This window comes from Diospyros lotus, chromosome 13 (assembly GCF_014633365.1).
Source record: "Diospyros lotus cultivar Yz01 chromosome 13, ASM1463336v1, whole genome shotgun sequence".
Lineage (NCBI taxonomy): Eukaryota > Viridiplantae > Streptophyta > Magnoliopsida > Ericales > Ebenaceae > Diospyros > Diospyros lotus.
In genome coordinates, this window is record NC_068350.1 from 30,513,080 (window position 1) to 30,529,515 (window position 16,436).

Genomic DNA, 16,436 nt, shown 5'->3' on the forward strand with positions numbered 1-16,436 from the left:
GCGCGGGTGAAAATCCTCGCGTGGACCCTTCGATACTTAAGTTAGTCCATCGTAGAAGTGAAATGCTTGAAGACAAAAAGTAAGTATGAGAGTGAGAGGTTGCCTCCCGAATGAGAGAAAAATACCCCTTATTTATAGCGATGGGAGTGGCATCCATGTGTCGAGTGGCCCACTTTTCTTAGCGGATATCTCGGAGATGATTTTGACTGAGTCTTACAAGGTTATCAGCGCGAGGGTGCATGGATGCAGGCATGCGAATGCTCGCAAAAAGGGGCGCGCATTAGGCACCCTTGAGGGACCTCTCTCGGGGGTGTGCAATACCCTCGAGAGAGGTTTCTCAGGGGTGGAGCCCCCCCCCCCCCCACGCTACTGCGTGGTAGCAGGAGGGGGGAAGAGGCCATGTCTGGCCGCTTCATGCGGCCTGGGCCCCTCTCCACGTTGCTGCATGGCAACAAGAGGGGGGGAAGCGGCCACAGTGTGCCACTTCCATGCAGTTACAGTGTGGCCGCTTCATGCGGCCTAGGGGGTCCCCCTCCTGGCTGCTTCAAGCAGCCAGGCTTCCCATGTGCTAGCCTGCCACGTGCAGCTCTTGGGGCTGCCACGTGACATTTATTTATTTATTTATTTTGATAATTCTTGAAGGCATAACAATTGCTCCCTACTCTTTCTGTCGAGTCTCCCGGGAGGAAGAGTATTTTGCCTGCAACACTGCCATATTTTTAAGAGATTATTTTTCCTCCTTTATTTTGTAGCAATATCTTCCTCCACGTCTTTTGTAGCTATCTTTGGTATTTTCATATTTCAACTCCTCATAAGCGCGATGGCTTCAAGTAGATGTGGCAAAGTCTTCGAATGATGTGCTGAAGCTCCTGCCCTTGAAGTTGTGGTCCATGCATTCAGTTCTTCATTTTCTAGGAGTATAAATACGATTTCTTCATACGCTCCCAGCTCTCGAGGTGACGGGGGCTCAGAAAGAACTCCAAATCAAGTTAAGAGTAACCATATCATTACTGGCTCGTATATGTATCTACATGTTGCCGAGAGATGAATTGGTGTATTGGGGAATTTTCTTCGAATCCAAAGGTGTTCGTGATGATTGTCACTCTATTTTCTAGTTTTTCGGATTACTTGCAAAATGATGAATATGACATCTCTTTTTGTAGGGCAACAGTTATTGTCCCATTCGGACGCCAGGCGAAGCAGTGTAAGTCATTTGCGGGGCCGTTGAAATTATGCTCCCTCGATGTATCGCAGGATAACAGTTTCATGTCTTCTCGTTATTAGGCTACTTGTGAGGCAATGGGATGTTCTTGCCTCCTCATCACTAGGTTGTGAGCAGGGTAATGAGCCTTTTTGTTACAATGGTGCGACTCTCTAGCTTCAGGTGTACATGCTCGCTAGTATTCTGAGCGTAGTGTCTAAGTTTGCAATATTTTATTTTTACAGTTCGACATGATGCTTACGTCCGCAATTAAATAGCATAAGTATTTTATTTTTGCAGTTCGACATAATGCCTACATCCGCAATTAGAAAGAATATACATCATTTATTTTTGCGGTTCGGTGTAGCGCCTACGTCCACAATTAGTTTTGGTATTTTCTTGTTGCCGGGGTATGAGCAGGGCAACAGACTTGTTGTTTTCACCTTGTGGTTGGATTGTTAGCGAGACAACAGGTCTTTCTGTGTTTACCTCGTTGTCGGGCTAGTAGTAAGGTAATGGGCCTTAGGTTACCAGGCGAAGCGGTGTAGGTTGCTCACGGGTCAACAAATATTATGGCTCATTTCTATCGGACTTTTTGCAGGACAGTAATTTTATTTTCACCCCATTGTCAGGCCATGTGCGAGACAATGTCTTATTTTCCCCCTATTGTCGAACTACGCGCGGGACAATGGGCTTGTTATCTCCCTCGTTGCCGAGCAATAAGCAGGGCAACGGACTTTTAGCTTTCACTTCGTTACCGGGCTATGCGCGGGGCAATGAATTTTTGGTTTTCACCTCCTTGCCGGGCTGTGAGTAGGGCAACGGGTTTTTAGTTTTCTCCCCGTTGCTGGGCTATGAGCAGGGCAATGGGCTTTTAGTTTTCTCCTCATTGTCGGGCTATGCGCAGGATAATGAACCTTTAACTTTCACCTCGTTGCCGAGCTATGAGCGATAACGTCTTATTTTTCCCCTATTGTCGAACTACGTGTGGGATAATGGGCTTGTTATCTCCCTTGTTGCCGAGCTATAAGCAGGGCAACAGGCTTTTAACTTTCTCCCAATTCCTAGGCCATGCGCGAGGCAACGGGTCTTCGTTTGAAAAGGATCCTTGATGGAATCTGGTGGTTAATAGTGGATGCCATAATGATAATTTATTCGCAGAAGTGAGTACAAACATTTTGATGTGGTTCAGCCAAATGTGCCTACATCCATAATACCATTTTAGACTCACATTATTATGATTCAAATAAAAGGAATAATACAACTTAATCTTGCATAGTATGCTTGGCAATCGATAAAGTCTCTTCACTCTGTTTCCCTTTTGTTGATGCAACATAGCACATGCGGGCCTTCTGTTGATCCCCTCAGACTTGTCCCACTCATTGGGGTGTAGGAAATTTCATCAACAGATAGTAGGAAGAGACTACGGCTCTTATGTCGTTGAGCAAGGGACGACCAAAAATTAGATTATATGAAGTTGATGAGGCTTTAACCACCATAAAGCAGGCCTGGCATGTTGTTTTCTGAGGATCACAGCTCAACGTGACTGGCAACTGAATTGAACCAGCCACCGAGACAGGCTCCCCGGTGAAACTATATAAAGGGGAAGAGATATTCTTCAATTGATCTTGTGAAATGTGCATTTGCTCGAAGCAATTCCAATAAATGAGGTTAACTGAGCTACCTACCACTGTCTACCAAAATTCTCTCAATTGGGTACTTTGCAATGACAGCTGAGATTACCATCGGGTTATCATGTGGAATGATTATATCTCTTCTGTCGACAGGTGTGAACATAATGGGCTCTTCATTTTCTCTAACCTCCATTATTGAATTGACTTGATAAGCCAAACGGGCATAGGCTTTTCGAGAAGATGAGCTATCACCAGCCAAGGTTTTGCCGCCCGAAATGACATGTATAACCTGATGTGTTGGTTTATTATCTAGAGGGAGATTTTGTCTGTAGTCGATTCCTCTCTCTTGCTGTCTTGGATTATGTATTTCCTGCGTTTCAGGCCTCTCTTCCCTTCTTTGTGGCTCCTTGTTGTTTTCCTCTTCTTCTCGTACATATCTTTGTAAGTGCCCTTCCCGGACAAGCATCTCAATTTGATTTTTCAACTCCCTACATTAATCAATGGAATGACCACGAGTCCTATGGTATCGATAGTACTCATCCTGATTCTTTCCTATAGGTCGATCCACCTTTTTTGGAAGTCTGATTAGGCTTGATCCTTCTATGGCTGCCAATTTGATAGATCAAGGTTGGGTGAGTCGGGTATAGTGATTGAATTGGGGCCTGACATCATCTAGTCTTCGGGTCCTCTCTTGTCGCCGATTAAGGTCTTCTTCAATATCTCGTTCATTTCTTTTTCGCTCCCTGTCTTCATCCATTGCCACAATGCTCATTACTTCTGTATGGTGTATATATTTATTGGCCTTGACAAACAAATCTGTCAAGGATTTTGGCGGGTCTAGAGATAGGGATTCTTAGAAGGAAGTCAGTCACACCCCTTGGAACATGGCAGACACTGCCATCTCAATTGGTAGGTTGTGAATTTCAAGCGTAGCGTTCCGAAATCTATCCACATAATGGCATAGGGTCTCTTTGCTCCCCTGTCGAATGCTAAGGAGGTATGTCGCATTTTTCTTCCTCTGGCTATTAATAATGAATGCTTTGACAAATTCTGTCTTTAGCTGCCCAAACGAGGAAATGGATGCTTCAAGTAAACCATTAAACCAAGCCCGAGCATGCTCAACTAGGGTTAACGGGAAGGCTCTACACATTATCTCATCGTCCCATCCATGGAGTATCATCAAAGACTCGTAGTTCTGTATGTGATCGTAAGGATCATCCTTGCCAGAGTAAGGAGTTATTTAGGGCATCTTAAACTTCCTTAGCAAGGGATTTTCCATTACTTCGGCCACAAATGGCAACCTCTCTCGTGATTGCTCTTCTGAAACTGGTAATAATTTATTTTGCTGCAACACTTGCTCAATCATTTTCTTCATGTCAGCTGTTTCCCAAGCACTAAATGTCGTAGGGTTGTCATTAAGCTCATCATTCTACTTGGTTACGAGTTTAGAGGAATTTCGACCTCCTTCCACGGGAGTGCTAGCCACCGTTTCAGAATATCTTCCCTTTTAAGGGCTTCGTCTTTCTGTCTTTCGACGATTAATTCCTCCTTGATTTCCTCGATGGGGAGAAGTTTGGCTATGAGCCCTTCTTAAGGGAGATATTGGTTGATTGTTTCAAGAAGGGATAGGTCGAGCATGAGTTTCAGGGGTCGTTTCCCGATAAGAGTCGTTCCCTGGTACCTCCTAATGAGCCTTATGGGATGGAGTTGTTTTAGGAATAAACTTTCTCAATGTGGCTGGGATTGACCCGTGAGGAACTAAGCTTTGCAAAATTCTAGCCATTTCGCGAAGAGTTTGCACCTCTTTGGCATGTTATTGTCATAAGGCCTCATACTCAGCCCAAGGAACTACCGATGGGATAGGTATACCTGAGTAGGGTCCTGAAAGGGTATGTGTGGTGGTAAGGGGTGGCACTTGAAGTTGAACCCCCAATGGATGAGGAGGCCTTGGAAGGGGTGGCTGCTGATGAGTGAGGGATGGGTGACCCTCACAATGGGACTGATGGATGAGGGGTGGCTAGCCCCCATGGATGAGGGGTAGTTGATCTTCATGAATAGATTGACGTTGTTCTTCCACCCGAGATAGGGTATCTTGTTGAGGTGATTGTGCACCACGAGAGAGAGTCTGTCGACCGCTTCGAGTTTGTGCCATGGTGAATGAAGGTTTCTTGGCCTTTTGTTCAAGTTTCCCACAGACGGTGCCAATTGTTGTTTTACACGGTTACAACAATAAATTTGTAAAAGGGAAAACTGTCAATGAATGACCCACATGTGGCTGATCCAAGCGATGAATGACTCTCGTGTGGTGTAGCTGAGCGATGGATGGCTCACTCGGGGGATGAATGACTCATTCGGGCCATAAGTGACGTGTGGATTGTCCAAACGATGAGTAATTATCAGGAGAGATGGGTGAGTCTCCCAAGGTGGAGTGACAGCGATGGATGAGTCTCTTGGGGGGTCACAACAGTGATGGATGAGTCTCTCGGGGGTCACAGCAGCGATGGGTGAGTCCCTTGGCTAGGTTGAGAGTGATGGATGAGTCTCTCGGGGGTCACGGCAGTGATGGGTGAGTCCCTTGGCTAGGTTGAAAGCGATGGATGACCTGCTGGAAAGAAAATCAGTTAGGGGCGCAGGTGAGAATTCTCACGTGGACCCTCCGATGCTTAAGTTAGTCCATCGTAGAAGTGAAATGCTTGAAGACAAAAAGTAAGTATGAGAGTGAGAGGTTGCCTCCCAAATGAGAGAAAAATACCCCCTATTTATAGCGATGGGAGTGGCATCCATGTGTCGAGTAGCCCACTTTTCTTGGCGGATATCTCGGAGACGATTTTGACTGAGTCTTGCGAGGTTATCGGCGCGAAGGTGCATGGATGCAGGCACGCGAACGCGCACAAAAAGGGGCGTGCATTAGGCACCCCTGAAGGACCTCCCTCGGGGGTGTGCAATACCCTCGAGAGAGGTCTCTCGGGGGTGGAGGCGCCCCCCCAGGCTGCTACATGGCAACAGGGGGGGGGAAGCGACCATGTTTGGCCGCTTCATGCGGCCTGGTCCCCCCTCCACGCTGCTGCGTGGCAGCAAGAGGGGGGGAAGCAGCCGCAGTATGGCCGCTTCCATGGAGTTACAGTGTGGCCGCTTCATGCGGCTTAGGGGGCCCCCCTCCTGGCTGCTTCAAATAGTCAGGCTTCCCATGTGCTAGCCTGCCACGTGGCAGTTCTTGGGGCTGCCACGTGACATTTATTTATTTATTTTTTTTGATAATTCTTGAAGGTATAACAATTATAATATTATAATTTAAAATGCACTCACTTACTCCACATTCACTTGACTTTATATAATCTTTATATATATAAAAGTAGGGTAGTCTGAAAACAAAATTCTCCCAAAACTTATATTATTAATTTCCATTTAGTACTTATTGCATTAATAATTTATATTAATAATTTAAATTTTCTAATTGTTTTGAAATAATAAATACTAATTACTGTAAAATTAATAATAAATTTTAAATACATGAGTTTTTCAATACATTATTATATGAATATTAAATATTTAATTAATCCGTCAATCAATCAAAAATAAATACTACTTATGAGGAATATGAATACATACTTAAAGTATTAATTAAGTCACATAAAATTATCTATTAAATAAAATTTTATCTTTATATATATAAAAGTAAGATAGCCCGAAAAAAGAAATTCCCCCCAAAACCTATATTAATAATTTGCATTTAGTATTTATTGTATTAATAATTAAAAATTTTTAATTGCTTTAAAATAATAAGTACTAATTACTGTAAAATTAATAATAGATTTTATATACGTGAATTTTTCAATGTTAATATGGATTTTTCAATACATTATTATGTGAATATTAAATATTTAATTAATCTGTATATCAATCAAAAATAAATACTATTTATGAGGAATATGAATAGACACTTAAAATATTAATTAAGTCACATAAAATTATCCATTAAATAAAATCTTATCTTTATACCATATAATAATATATAATATCTTTATATATATAAAAGTAGAATAGTTTGGCAAAGAGCTTTTTCCCCAAAATTTGCATTAATTACTAAAAATATTAATTACTATAAAATTAATAATGAATTTTTCAATACACGAGTTTTTCAATGCTAATTATGGATTTTTTAATGCATTATTTTGTGTATATTAAATATTTAGTTAATATACACATAATAAAGTAAGATAGTCCGCAAAAGAAATTTTTCTTCCAAAACCTGCATTAATAATAATTAAATTATCTTTAATATAATAATAATAATATTATTATTATTATTATTATAAAAGTAGGATAGTCTGTAAAAAAAAAATTTCCCGAAACTTGCATTACTTATAATTAAATTATTATTACTAAAAGTAGTAGTAATTAATAATTATTATAAAATTAATAATAAAATTATAATAAAATTTTCAATGCTAGTCATGGGTTTTTCAATGTATTATTATGTGTATATTAAATATTTAGTTATTAAATAATTTGTTGTTGACACAATTAAATAAATGAATATACATATGTATGTAAATAATTTTTAATTTGCAAGAATGGATACATACTAAGAAATTACACAAGATGTAGCTAGAAGATCACTTTTATATTGATTTTTCATAATCTTTTAGGCTTACTTGCTGAAAAATTATTAAAAATCATTTATAATGTGTATATTATTTATCTATCGATTTAAATATTTAGTTGGTTAACTTCTAAGCATAGATTTTTCAATGCAGTATTATGTGTATATAAATATTTAGTTATTAAGTAGTTTGCCAAGCATTTTTTTCTTTTAGTAGTCTGCCAAAGTATTTTTTACCTCTAAAACTTACATTAAATTAAAGATAATAATAATTAATAATTAAAGTAAAAAATTAAGCATAGGTTTCCAATACTATTTATAATATTTATTTATAACTTAATTTTGAACTCACTTAATCTTCTCATCAATTAATTAAAAATATTTATAATATTATTTTTGATTAATTCCTCAATTAATCCTTCAATCAATCAAAAGTAAATATTATTTTTGAAGAATATGAATAGACAACTTAAACTATTAATTAAGTTATATAAAATTATTCATTTCTATAAAATAAAAATAATTTGCATTTAGTACTTATTATTCCAAAGTTATTGGAGACTTCCTATAAAATATTTTGGAATTTTTCACTATCATTTAAATAAATATTATTAATAAAAAATTTAAATAGACAATTTAAATTATTAATTATGCCATGTATAGATATATAATTTCTCAATGAATTGAAAATAAATATTTTTTTATAAATATCATTAATAAAAAATATTTATAATATTATTTTTGAATAATTCCTCAATTATTAAAAAATAAATATTAATGTATATGTTTTTCAATGTTAATTAAGATTTAACATATCACGTTTGCAAGACTATGGAAGAAAATTAATACATAATGAAAGAAAAATAAGTCAAAATTCATATTTTTAAACTTTTGTTATCATTGCAAAAATTAAATTTCAAGATTAGAAATTAAAAATTTTGAGTAAATTTTTAATTAAGATTGAAAAATCCATACTTTCTCACATTTAGGAATTTTAATTTATATTTATATTTATAAATAAATATATAATATAATAAATAATTTTACTTTAATAATTAATCAATCACTACCTTTAATTTAATGCAAAAGTAATGCATGGATTTTTCAATACTAATTAAGATTTAAGATATTATATTTTCAAGAATAATATATGATTTTTTTAATATTAATTAAAATTTAATTTTTAAATTTATTATGATTACACCTCCCGTCCGTGCAACGCACGGGTGAACACTAGTATATATATATATATATATAAATAGTATAATATATAATATATCATATATATAAATAATATAATATATAATATAAAATATAATATTTAATAAACTCTTAATTATATTAACTTTAATTATATTATAATACTAATTTATACTATTAATATTAAAATTAACTTTATAATAATCTTTTAATTTTAATTTTAATTTTTTATTTTTTATTTTTTAACCCATACACTAAGTAATATTCCAGTAAAATAATAAGAAATACTAAAAATTAAATATATATAAAAAGAACTCAAAATATTAAATAATTCTAGATAAAACACATATAAAATACTAAAAATACTATTTAATTATGATCAATAAATGTGTAAATAAATTCTCGAGTGAGTGACAAAAAGATCAATAAAATCAACAAAATAAGCAAAGAAGGGCACATCTGAAGTCAAATTATCTTTTCTCTTCAAAAGTGATTTTACTTTTTGTATGAGATTTTGAAATAAGAAAGATAAACTTATTAAATTATGATTTTAAAGGAGAAGATGAGAATAATATCTATCTAATTTTATTTTTGAACATGTAATAAAAAATTTAAAAAACTAAGTCTACTGAAGTTCTCATTTGAGTCGACTTAAGTTGTCCAGAGATTTCTTACACAACTTCAGATGAAACTCAACCAACTTAGGATCAGATGCCAAGATTCTAGTTAACTTCAATCGACTTAAAGTTAAGTCGACTGATCTTATGTAATATCAGATATCGACTTTGATGATGGTTTTTGGGACCGACCACCACGTGCCACCTCTGCGACTGGACCTCGGGAATGGAACCTCGGACTTGGGGATGTCGGACCTCGGGTGTAGAACCTGCAAGACAATGGAGGGCCGGGGCTAGGATCCCCCGGGGTGGACTCTGACGCTCAAATCAGTAGAGTAAATGCAAGTAGAAGTAAATGAGAAAGCTGTAGAGCTTGGGTATACCTGGCGAGAGTCCTTGTCTTTTATAGGCAAACCCGTTTTGGGGTATCCGAGATGAGCGGGCACAACTCCCGAGGGTCCCGGTCAAGTTGGAACGGGTCTTGCGGTTCGGCCTGGATTTCTCGGGCTCCGCTCTGGAGTGTTGACTGGCCACATGTCAGTCTCTTAGGTGATCCACGTGGCAGGTGAGACTATAGCGCGTAGGGGTATTCTAGTAATTTCAGTTGGTGCCACATCACTTGCCCCGCACTCCTTGAGTCGAGCTAAAAATCATGCTGGGTTGAGGAGTAGGTCACTTGACTGTTGATTTTTCCCAAGACGCGCAAGAGTGTTTTTAAACTTGAGATTAGTGCTTAAAAACCTCATTTACTACCTTGAAATTATAGGGGGTCCTTGGTTGGAGGGAAAAATTCTTTGGAGGGAAACATTGTCCTTTTAAAATTTTTTTTCCCGAGTCCCCTCTATATAAGCCCTGAGGCCCCACCCCACAATTATTATTTCAAGACAAGCATTCAACTTCTTGAGGTTAGTCTTTCCCATCCTCATTTGCTTTTATTTTTCCTTACTTGTTATTTGTTTATTTTTTTTGCATTATGCTCCCTCTTTGTTTTTATTTATTTATTTATTTATTTAAAAATTAAACTTTCCCTCGGCCAGGCGCCTCTGCCTGGCCGAGGTCGACTTGGCCAGGCCACCTCGGCCATGGCCGAGCTCTGGCTCGGCCATGCTCGGCCTCGCCAGATCTCGGCGAGGCCGAGCTCCTCAGCCACGGCCGAGCGCTTGGCTCGGCCTGGCCGAGGTCGGCCATGGCCGACCCCCCCTCCAGCTTCTTCTTTCTGTATTTTTTTTTATATTAATATCTAATTTCTATACATATATAATATATATATATAGATATAGGGGCGTCCTTGGGTCGGCCATGGCTGACCCTTGAGACTTTTGCCTCTTTTTTCTTTTTATTATTTATTATTATTATTTTATTATTATATATATATTTTTTAATTATCCCCTTGGGTTAGCCATGGCCGACCCTTGGGCTTTTCCTTTGTTGAAGATAACAAAATAATCTTTAAAACAAGGTTCAACTTGACTAACCCGTTTCCTTAGCTCTTCTTTTTCGCAGGCGTGACTCGAGATTTCCCAAGCTAAACCGCGCCTATTGAGCTTCTTTTAGCTTGTGCTCGGTCGTGGTTTTCCTTCCCTGACCTTCTACATTTCTTTAATTCGAGAATGGTCCAGGGCTCTTGATCCTTGGATTGTCGCCACTCCCACGCGAAGGAGGGTGTTGAGTTTCTTCTGGCCACTAGTCCACCTTCGTCTTGGGGATAGCCTAGGGCTCTTGACCCTTGGATTGTCGCCACTTTCTCGCGGAGGAGGGTGTTGAGTTTCTTCCGGCCATTAGTCCACCTTCGTCTTGGGGACAGCCTAGGGCTCTTGACCCTTGAATATTAGCCATTCCCTCACGGAGGAGGGTGTTAGGCTAGAATTTTTCCTTGGCCCTTAGTCCACCTTTGGGGACGGCCTAGGGCTCGTGACCCTTGGATTTTAGCCACTCCCTCACGGAGGAGGGTGTTAGGCTAGAGTTCTTCTGTGGCCATTAGTCCACATTTGGGAACGGCCTAGGGCTCGTGACCCTTGGATTTTAGCCACTCCCTCACGGAGGAGAGTGTTAGGCTAGAGTTCTTCCGTGGCCATTAGTCCACCTTTGGGGACGGTCTAGGGCTCGTGACCCTTGGATTTTAGCCATTCCCTCACGGAGGAGGGTGTTAGGCTAGAGTTCTTCCGTGGCCATTAGTCCACCTTTGGGGACGGCTTAGGACTCGTGACCCTTGGATTTTAGCCACTCCCTCACGGATGAGGGTGTTAGGCTAGAGTTCTTCCGTGGCCATTAGTCCACCTTTGGGGACGGCCTAGGGCTCGTGACCCTTGGATTTTAGCCACTCCCTCATGGAGGAGGGTGTTAGGCTAGAGTTCTTCCTTGGCCATTAGTCCACCTTTGGGGACGGCCTAGGGCTCGTGACCCTTGGATTTTAGCCACTCCCTCACGGAGGAGGGTGTTAGGCTAGAGTACTTCCGTGGCCATTAGTCCACCTTTGGGGACGGCCTAGGGCTCGTGACCCTTGGATTTTAGCCATTGCCTCACAGAGGAAGGTGTTAGGCTAGAGTTCTTCCGTGGCCATTAGTCCACCTTTGGGGACGGCCTAGGGCTCGTGACCCTTGGATTTTAGCCACTCCCTCACGGATGAGGGTGTTAGGCTAGAGTTCTTCCGTTGCCATTAGTCCACCTTTGAGGACGGCCTAGGGCTCGTGACCCTTGGATTTTAGCTACTCCCTCATGGAGGAGGGTGTTAGGCTAGAGTTCTTCCGTGACCATTAGTCCACCTTTGGGGACGGCCTAGGGCTCGTGACCCTTGGATTTTAGCCACTCCCTCATGGAGGAGGGTGTTAGGCTAGAGTTCTTCCGTGGCCATTAGTCCACCTTTGGGGACAGCCTAGGGCTCGTAACCCTTGGATTTTTCTTTGGCGAAGTGTTGGCCTTTGTGAGATTGCTGTTAGATGGAGAGAATCTGAAGTCTTGCCATTAGTTGTAAAAAAGAGTACAAAGAGGTTCGAGGAATTCCCTTCCTCATTGAAAAAACTTCCTTAAATTTTGGACATTCCAGGTATGCTTTAAGGACTTGCCTTCCATGTCTTCTAGTCGATATGCCTCTCGGACTTAAGGATTCTACCACCCGGTACGATCCATCCCAATTCGGAGTTAGTTTATTCGCGTCTCGAGGATGACTCACGTCGAACCGTCACAATATAAGATCTCAAGACATGAAACTCCTAGCGTGGACTCATCGGTTATAGTACCTAGCAATGCTCTGATTACACGCAGCTTTCCGAATTTGCAACAGGTTCCGGAGCTCATCCATCCCCAGCAGGCTGTTTTCCTTCTCTCCAGGACGGTGTCCAACTTCGCTCTCGGAAGCGATCCCGTGTAGGAGACCTTCTCCTATTATCCGACTTGGACTCAACTCTACCCGAACTCACGCCTTCTTGGCCAACGAAATCTTGGAGGTAACCCCGGTTGATAAGCTCTTGAATCTCTTCTTTTAACTGGATGCAGTCCTCTGTAACATGACCATGGTCGCGGTGGAATCGGCAATACTTCCTTTTGCTTCGAGTGTTGGGTGGAGACCTCAGCGGTGGAGGACGCCGCAAATAATCCTTATCCTTCAATGCCAGTAGAATCTCGGCTCGACTGGCGTTGAGAGAAGTATAACTCATCGGGCTTTCACGTGCACCCCCGAAACCCGGGCGATCTGGAGCTCGGGAGAGGCGATAGTCCGTCTTCTGCTCCACCACTGGCTTTTTCTTCTCCTTTTCTCTTTCCTTCCTTTCAGGTTGTTCCGCCCGCTTCACCTTCATCACCTCTTCAGCATTAATGTACTTATTAGCCCGGGCCAAGGCCTCTGTGAAAGTACGATGTGGAGTCTTGGCCAAGGACTGAGCAAATGGCCCAGCTCTCAAGCCATTCTGAAGAGCCACCATTGCGATCCGCTGGTCGAACTCATCGATACTCAATGCCTCCTCGTTGAACCTCGCCACGAAATCCCTTAGGGATTCACCCTGGTTTTGCTTGATGCTTACCAGAGCCATGGAAGACTTTCGGTGGCGCTTCAAAGGAGCGTAGTGGGCTAAGAAACGGGTCTTCAGCTCTTCCCAGCGGTTGATGGAAGGATGGGGAAGACAGGAGTACCAGGTCCGGGCATGTCCTCCCAAAGTAGCCGAAAATGCCCGGCACCACATCGCGTCCTACCTCGATTGCACCAACATGTGAGAGGAGAAAAGCTCGACGTGATCATAGGGATCTGTGCTTCCGTCATAGAGCTTGACGGAGGGGATACGAAACCTTTCCGGTTGAACCTCCGCCATGATGCCCTTACTCAAGGGTTGGTTAGAGCCGAGGTGGAGCGACTCTTCCTTTACCTTCTTGAGTTCTCGGACTTGCTTCTCTAGGAAACACAATCGCCTCTCCTGCGAAATCCCTCTTTCTCGCGAGGGGGCAGAAGTGGATCCTGCCGCCTTAGAGGAGTGGATTTCCTGGCCCATCTAGTGAGATTGACGAGGCTCCCGAGCAGGAAGAGGTGACTGATGCTCCGCCCGCTGAGAGGGCACATGCGAACGATGCTGTTCAGTCTGGTGTAGATAACCAGTCAACAACTCAGTTAGCTGTTGGACCTGGTTTTCCAACCTGGTAAGTCGGTCCTCAGGCATTGGATTGGCTGGAGGTGGTGGATTCTCCCCTTGCTGCGGGGCTTCTAGATTGGCTCTGACCTGGCTACGAGTCACGTCTCTTCGGGGAGCCATGTAGTTAGTTATGACAAGGAGCGAAAGTCGTTTGACACTCATGCAAAGACTGAGGTCCGAGGTGAGGAGTTGAAGTCCGAAGCGCGAGGTAGGGAATGAAGAGGCTAGCGAGTTTGGACGTCGGCCCCACGGTGGGCGCCAAATGATGATGGTTTTTGGGACCGACCACCACGTGCCACCTCTGCGACTGAACCTCGGGAATGGAACCTCGGACTTGGGGATGTCGGACCTCGGGTGTAGAACCTGCAAGACAATGGAGGGCCGGGGCTAGGATCCCCCGGGGTGGACTCCGACGCTCAAATCAGTAGAGTAAATGCAAGTAGAAGTAAATGAGAGAGTTGTAGAGCTTGGGTATACCTGGTGAGAGTCCTTGTCTTTTATAGGCAAACCCGTTTTGGGGTATCCGAGATGAGCGGCACAACTCCCGAGGGTCCCGGTCAAGTTGGAACGGGTCTTGCGGTTCGGCCCGGATTTCTTGGGCTCCGCTCTGGAGTGTTGACTGGCCACGTGTCGGTCTCTCAGGTGATCCACGTGGCAGGTGAGACTATTAGCGCGTAGGGGTATTCTAGTAATTTTAGTTGGTTCCACATCAGACTTACTATTTTACTTCAGTCGACTTAAGCTTAAGTATCAGTCGACTAAGTTACTTAGTCATGATTTTCATTTCTTCTTTCCATTAAGCTAATTAATTTTTTTTTAATTTTTTTTTATCTTAATAAAATAATTTTTATTATCATTAAAATCATATTTTCCTACCCTTAGCTTAATATTTTTAAATTGAAAATAACAAAATATGAATATTACAAAAGGGAAGCCGAATGAGCCTCGTAGTTGACCAATTCCATTCCAACAGTGTTAAACTTTCCTAACCCAAAAGTCGTGTCAAGGGAAAGGAGAGAAGAAATACAGAGAGCATGACGAGGAAGAAGCAATGAAATAGAGGCTAATTTTATTTCAATTGATGACTAATTTTATTATCGTTATGACTTAGAACTCACATAATGATTAAACTACAACATACATGGCCAATATGATCATGAATATATAACATATATATGATAAATTTTTATATATCTCAAAATGTCTTCTATTTATTATTTGATTTATTAGTTTATTGGTTGAATTTATAATCTTTAAATCACAATGAAATAAAAACAATTTTTAAAACTACAGTAAAACTCATCTTGTGGAAAAACAAAAATAAAACTACAGCCATGGCATCCTTTAAAGATGAGCAAATATTTGATGATTCTTTTTTATTTTGGGTTGTACATATATAACATGAACAAGTACTCTAACACTAATAATAAGCTTATCCAAAAAATTCACATATGGAATATTGAGTGGTCCAACCCAAAATTGCCTTTGGCAGGGCATAATTGTATTTTCTGTTTTTTGTTTTAATTGGAAGGCATATTCTAATGAGTCGCGTTATTCATACAGAAAGGGTTCACAAAACCCCTTTACAGACGCGATAAATCGCGATATATTGCGAGATTTTAACATAAAAAAATCACAATATATCGCGATTTTTGTTCACCCCCTTCTCTCTCTCTCCTTGTCCGCCTTGCCCTCGCCTGCAACCTCGTCGCCGTCTCACCTCCTGTCGTAGCTACAACCTCACCACGTCCCGCCTCCTCTCACTGCCTCGCCTCCTCGTCGCCTCATCTTTGCGCCTTGCCGCCTTGTCTCCTCACCGCTACAACCTCCAGCAATCGGTGACCACCCAAACCAACCGAGGTGTAGCAGGCGGCGACAATCGGCAAACAACGAGGGCGATGGCGATGGCGAGGCGCAGAGAGAGACAGAGGCGAAGTGAGAGAGAGAGAGAATGTGTTAGATTGAACAAATCAAGAGTAATTTGTTCATTTCATAATCACGTAGAGCTATCTATCTGTACACCCTACAAATAGCTTTATCCTATTCTAATTTCGTGTAACCCATCATCAGCCACTACGATATGGCCACGTGTTGGCGAAACCAAACCGTTGTGGACTAATGCTACACGAATCGAGAGTTAGACAACCTGGTGGACAACTCTCTGGTAAAATTACAATTTTATCCTTACTTTTCCTCCCCAAATTTGCTACTTTACTTCCTCTTCTTCTTCCTCATACTCTCATACTCTTCTCTCTCTCCCCCCCAATCTCTCTCTCTCTCTCTCTCTCTCTCTCTCTCTCTCTCTCTTTTTTTCTCCACCATTGTTCGCTGTCGTGGTTGTTCACACCGCCGCAGCCGCTTTCGCCGTGTTTTGCCATAGACGCAGCCGCCTCCGCTGCTATTCGCCTCGAACGCAGCCTTAGTCACCGCCAATCGGCATTAAAGATTCTGGTCGCCGTTCAAAGATTAGTAAAAAAGATAGCAAAAACCATCCCTTCACTAAACTCTAGAAGATCTTGCAGAAACTGTACTTCCTTTACGGGTTATACTTTTGTGAAATACATG

At 41.3% G+C, this 16,436-nt stretch overlaps 1 protein-coding gene across 1 annotated transcript; it reads right to left on the minus strand.

Annotated features, from left to right (window-relative positions):
- Positions 1-12,545: 12,545 nt before the first annotated feature.
- LOC127788176 (uncharacterized) lies at positions 12,546-13,430 on the minus strand. The gene has a single exon (XM_052316290.1). It carries the CDS (start codon positions 13,428-13,430, stop codon positions 12,546-12,548), a length of 885 nt encoding a protein of 294 aa, XP_052172250.1.
- Positions 13,431-16,436: the final 3,006 nt, after the last annotated feature.

Bases quoted from the DNA above. Each gene is read 5' to 3' on its own strand.
- LOC127788176 (XM_052316290.1), bottom strand. From the start codon at position 13,430: ATGTGGTGCCGGGCATTTTCGGCTACTTTGGGAGGACATGCCCGGACC.